Here is a 5,872-nt window from a genome sequence, read left to right as displayed (position 1 = left end):
TCCAGCTCTATAGTTGTCATCTGTACTGCTTTAAAATGGGGCAGACCCAAGTTCTATAGTTGTCCTTTGTTGTCCCTGCATTTTTACATTCTTAGTGTAAGAGTAAGGCAATATAATGCTGCTGTGTTTTCCTTTAAATGTGTGCAAAGCCCAACTTTTTTTGTGAGGTGGGGATTATTGGATAGAAGAGCAATAGGTTAGAACCCTTGTCAGGTAATACTGCTGTCCAACACTCCATTTGGAAGTTTATCTCCAATTTCTTGTTTCAAGGCAAACTTGTTACCAGATCTGAAATGCAAGGAAATCTGCAACAGGGAAGCGGACAACAATTACAAATATTACATATTTATCGTTATTTTAATTATTAGAAATATATATAACTATAAAAAAAAAGATTTTAACCTCTGTCTGTGTTGCTATTGTTCTTTCTTCACTTCTTGTGTGGTAAATGGTTGTTCCTGGGGCCAGAAATGAGTGTAAAATCTGGTTTGTGTCCTGAGCAGAAGTAATCTTGACAGGGGCTCCAATCTTCCCCACTCTATCAGGAACTTCTTTCTGCTCCATGTCAGCCCCATAGACTTTTATGGGACTATTCTTGTCCATCTTGCCTGTTGCTGGAAGTAGTTAGGCCTGTACTTCATTGATGCAGATAACAAAGTGCAAAACTCTGGTTGGTTTCTCTACCTAATATTACCTTTTATGCAGTCACTGTGCATTTTACCTTTTGAACATTTAGCTTGACAATAATGTGACTTTGAGGATTTGAACAGTCCCTTCCAAGCTTTTCCTACAATCCTTTCTGCATAGTGTAAATATCAATCAGTAAATCTAAGTGGTTAAGGCGGGAGTGTGATTGGTGAAGGAATTTGTAACACCACCTGAAGCAGAGGTTTTTAAGTTGTGGGTCACATCTTTATGGCACATTTTATGAAATTCCAAATTCACATGTCTGTTATCAACAATGTATTAATTATCAGGATTCCATTATGGCATACCACTGAAGCCACACTTGTAAAGTGATTCTAATTTTTTTTTAAAATGACATTCCTATCTCTGGACTCATCCATGGTCTGTGAAAGATATGTCCCTATCACTTGATTAAGGACCTCTGATTTCAATCATGCACTGAATATCAAATGTATTGAATAATTGATAAACCATTAATCATAAACGAATTGCTCACTAATTTGACTGTTTCTGTCTTAATCATCATAAGGTGGTAATCCTATTCTTTTTCTTCATTTTTTTTTTTCTCTCCTTGGGTCTTCTTTTCCTGTTTTACAATCTTTCCTTTTCTGATGGCATGGATCTATGTTGGCCTTTGGGATTTCTAGAACCTATTGTGAAGAATGGCAGGCCTCCAACATCTCATAGTATGCACTCCTTCCTCCATCAATACACAGGATCCTTCAAGAAGCCGCCACTGAGAAGACCCCACAGTGTTATAGGTGGAAGCCTTGGCTCATTCATGGCAATGCCCAGGAATGGAAGCAGACTAGGTAACCTTTTGTGTACTCCAGAAAAGTAAAACATGTATAACCCTGAAATGTTGCATGTCAAGTCTGCATGTTGATGAATGGAATAGTGATAATGCAGTAGTGTGTGACATTCATGGTTACGGGACCCATATGTACCTCATATCTATTTCTCAAGAGTCTGATTTCTGTTTTCCCAAGCATTATAAAGTGGCAAGGTCAAGTCAGGATGTATCTGTTGATGATAAACATTTTCTGCATTCAGGAAAACTGAGTTTGAGTGAAAAATGTATCATTGTGAAACATTGGTAATTGGGTGGTATAATAATCTCACAATTGTAGAACTCTGTACACTATGCAAGTGTTTGCTGTGAATTTTACATCCTGCTGATGGTTTACAAATATTTAAAACTTGACAATGTATATTTACGTTATCTCCCTAAACATTTTAGAAGTTCTGACATCATCTACTGCATGCCTAAATGCATTTAATTGAAAGTATTGAAGCTGAAGAGAACAGTTTAGAAGCATTTTCAGAAAAAAAATCATTAGTGTTTCTCTGCAGTTGTATTTTAGGTTGTTTGATTTTTCTTTTAATGTGTAAAGCTGCGTACACACTTCCAATTTTTACCGTTGGAAATGAACGACGAACGACCGATTGGCCAAAAATCGTTCGTAAAAAAAGTAACCAACGAGGATAGTCGTTGGAAATGAACGACCGGACCAGCGGATCGGATTGGACGACGATCGTTGACCATCTATCGTGTGTACGGTCGTTCAGTGATCGTTCATGGTCTGGGCATGCGCGATGAACGAACGTTCGCTCACTTCCTGTATCGTTCAAATGATCTCATCTATCCTGTTTACAATATCTGCGAACGATCGTGTCGTTATCTGTATGTACAGGATTGGTGCTATACGATCGTTCGCAGATATCGTGCAGGATCGTTCGTCGTTCGTTTACCAACGATAATAATTGGAAGTGTGTACGTAGCTTTAGTGTATCACAATCCAATAACAGAATGTTATACTGCGGCTTATCAGTCTTTAGGCCTAGTATTTCCAATTTTCCATTCCAATCACCAATTTGAGGTGAACTTAAAAGCTGATTATTCGTAAGTAGCTTACTTTTGAATTTTCAATTAGACATGGTAAGTACTGATCGAAGGTGGAGTAGGAAATGGAACAAGAAGCCAATCCGGCCAAGGGCCCCACTAATAGGAGTAGAGAGCAGAGGCAAACACAGGGTGAGACTTGTCAGGTCCTCCTCCCTACCAAGAAGCAATGGTTGGTCCAAACTAACAAATCCTTTTAGCAGGTCAAACGCCTTTTTGGGGTAATTTATGTCTTTAACTGTGTACCTGGAGTTCAGCTTTACCTAATTGCTAGGTGTAGCGTTGAACTGCTGTCGAACACTTCAATTCCTTCATGGTTTTTAGCTGTGACCTGTAAACTTGTATACCTTGCAATCTGAGGTGTTCAAAATACCATTTGTGGGTTTTGTCCTTGTAACAAGAATAACATACACTCCACCCTAAAACTCTAAGCCCACCCTAAAAAAAAATCCAGAATACCTTATAGACATTCACAAACATACCAGAACAACTATGTCATAATGCTGTTAATTATTAATACATCACAGGCAACACCACCAAGTTGAGCCAAATCCCCAGATCCTGTTTAACTCTTCTATTGTGGATTAACTTCGATTCAGCGGCCTTATTTCTTCTAATTTTGTAACACTTTGTGGTGTGTCCTCCCAATCCCTCTATATCCAGGTTATACACATACATGTGTTCATAAATAAAACTCTATGTGGCTACATAACATTTATACACATACATGTGATTGATTATTCTGGAATAATTTGACCTTTTATCTGTTTAGGTATGGTTTTCTGGTAACTCTGTAACTGTTGCAGACACTTTCTTTAGTATCAAGTCCTTATCAAGTAGCATGGCATATTTTACTACCGTTATCGATGAAGTGTCACATTCCTTCAGCAGTTACATCAGAGACATTGCCTGCATGCATAATGGATCTCCCAGGGACTGTGCAAATATGTTTTTTTAAACACATTCATCTTAAAATGTAGGAACTTGATTTGTTTGAAAACACTACTTTAGTGTCTGGTATATTACCCCTAGCTGTTTCTCTCTCCCACTCCCCACTCTTGTGCTTGGACATTTTCTTCAAGCAAGTTCTGATTTAATGTTGCTTTATTTAGCTGCAAACTGTCACCAGTGTCCCAGACCAGGTGGTCTCTCTTCTCCAACTAACCTAGTTTTATGGGTCACCAACCGATTCAGTCCTAGCTGATTTACCATGCTTACCGCTAAGAAAAATGTAAATTTAAACATTACAATAAATTTCTTTTACAAATATTTAATTTCAGTATCCCACAATGTCCTAAGTTGTTTCAAAGAGAAGTTTTAGCTGGAAAGGGCCTCATAAATCCCCCCTTCCCTTGCTACTCAATCCCTAGCACTAAGGTGCACTGAATATGCTAATGATAGAAAAATGATAGATTTGGGGAAGGTCAGAAAGATTTACAGGTAACATGAATAAAAGTAAACATTGAAGAACTGATATTGCCAAATGTCAGGAGATATATATATATATATATATATATATATATATATATATATATATATATATATATATATATATGAACAAAATAGAAATACAATGTCAATACACGATATAAAGGTATAATTTGCCTGAAATATAAAATGATTATTTACCATCAAATATTGTGTGAAATCACTGTTTATTATACCCAATACTAATGTAGTGATAACTTAGCCATGTTATAATTTTACATAATTTTCAATAACGTTAAACCTGTATTTCTTTTTTAATATAATAGATGCAACATAGTATGACAAAAAGGCAAAACCAATGTTTTTATTGTCTTTCAGTTAAGGGTAGAATTTGTAGAGTTGTGTTTAGTGAAAGGTAGATTCAATGTTTAAGGGTTCATTTTGGGGTTTAGGTGTATTTTTTGAGTTTGCATAATTTAGTGTTTAGGTTAGATGATTATTTGGGTGTTTTTTGGTGTAAGGCAGCATTTCTCAACCAGAAGTTGCAATTTTTGCTTCTCATGTCACCAATGATATTTCATTTCATTGTAAGGATGACATTCTTCCCACTGCCAACACATCAATGTATTGTGAGCTGTGATATATTAATTATAGAAGGGGTTCCCTAGGACCTACATTATTTTTCTTGGGTTTCCTCAGGTTAAGTTGATTAAGGCTAATGTAAGTTATTTTTTTTACAACAAAACCCTTGATATGAACTCTGCTAGTGTTTGAGCTCACAATATTTTTAATGTGCTAGCACAGGATGTTTGCAATGTTGGCATCAAAGTTTGCCTTTCATCTTTATGGTTCATCTTTATGGTTTGATTTATCACATATAAAGCATATGTTAACTGAAATAAAGCAAATAAACTGTTATTGAGCAAAAGCAAGGAAACTACAATTTAGTAGAGGTCCAGCTTCCACCTATAAATTGCAAGTAGACCTAATTTTTTTAACCAATTTTTCTCTTCTTGAATTTACTGTGTGGGGACATTTTGGCCTTGTTTCCTTCTTCCTGAACCCTTTGTTAATTGTTTTGCATTAATGTAAATCTGAAACTAAACTTCATAGAAAGATACTTTTACAGTGCTTGCATTGCAGAATTTAGTCATATCCAAGCATAGAGTTACTTTTTTTTCTGTGCTCCTTCTAAAAATCATTTATGACCTTTTATGTAGGAGTTATATGGTTTACCTTATTTTTTTTTCAATTACAGAGTTCTTCAATTCTAAACCTTTTCTTCTTGAATCTATTGAGTTTTTATTTTTGACTTTGCCCCTGTTGTGACAAATTCTCCTAACATCTTGTCCTTGTGACAACTATTCCTAGGAAAGAACGTGAGATGAAATCTCTACAGAGGGACAGCCAGCACTAAAAACCTTACAGAGAGCCAAACTTTTCACCACTTTTGATTAAAGTGCATAAACCCTTCACATATTTTGTTATGATCAATCATGTTCTGATCTGCCTCCATCCACAACATTCTCCCTTCTCTTCAATTTGATTTGATAATCCCATTGAAAAATAAGATACAAACTTTTTGGGTTTACAAAGAATCCTGAACAATATTTGAGAGCCCAGTGAAACCATCTTCAACTAGTACTGTAATGCTGGCTATATATTTTAGATGCTTGGTAGATCAAGGTTGAAGAGCTGAAGTACCCTATACCAGGGGTCTGCAACCTGCGGCTCTTCAGCCTCCTTGTTGTGGCTCCCTTCGGCTGCCGCGGGGAGATCTCTGATGGGGCATCCCCTTCCTCCCAAGACACTGCGGAGGAGGGGGATTCCCTATCCGGTGTTCTAATGAAAAAA

The 5,872-nt window shown here is 36.6% G+C and overlaps 1 protein-coding gene across 2 annotated transcripts in view; it reads left to right on the top strand.

Moving 5' to 3' along the window:
* CDK17 (cyclin dependent kinase 17) overlaps positions 1-5,872 on the top strand; it is a gene marked incomplete in the record, with an annotated part of 72,250 nt that overhangs the window by 40,729 nt on the left and 25,649 nt on the right. For both annotated transcript variants that reach the window (XM_072401182.1, XM_072401183.1), the window contains 1 exon segment: positions 1,335-1,499. In XM_072401182.1, coding sequence (XP_072257283.1) covers positions 1,335-1,499 — 165 coding nt within the window.

Source organism: Pyxicephalus adspersus, chromosome 2, assembly GCF_032062135.1.
Source record: "Pyxicephalus adspersus chromosome 2, UCB_Pads_2.0, whole genome shotgun sequence".
Taxonomy (NCBI): Eukaryota; Metazoa; Chordata; class Amphibia; order Anura; family Pyxicephalidae; genus Pyxicephalus; species Pyxicephalus adspersus.
Note: the sequence above shows the minus strand (reverse complement) of the source record. Positions and strands in the feature narration are given on the sequence as shown.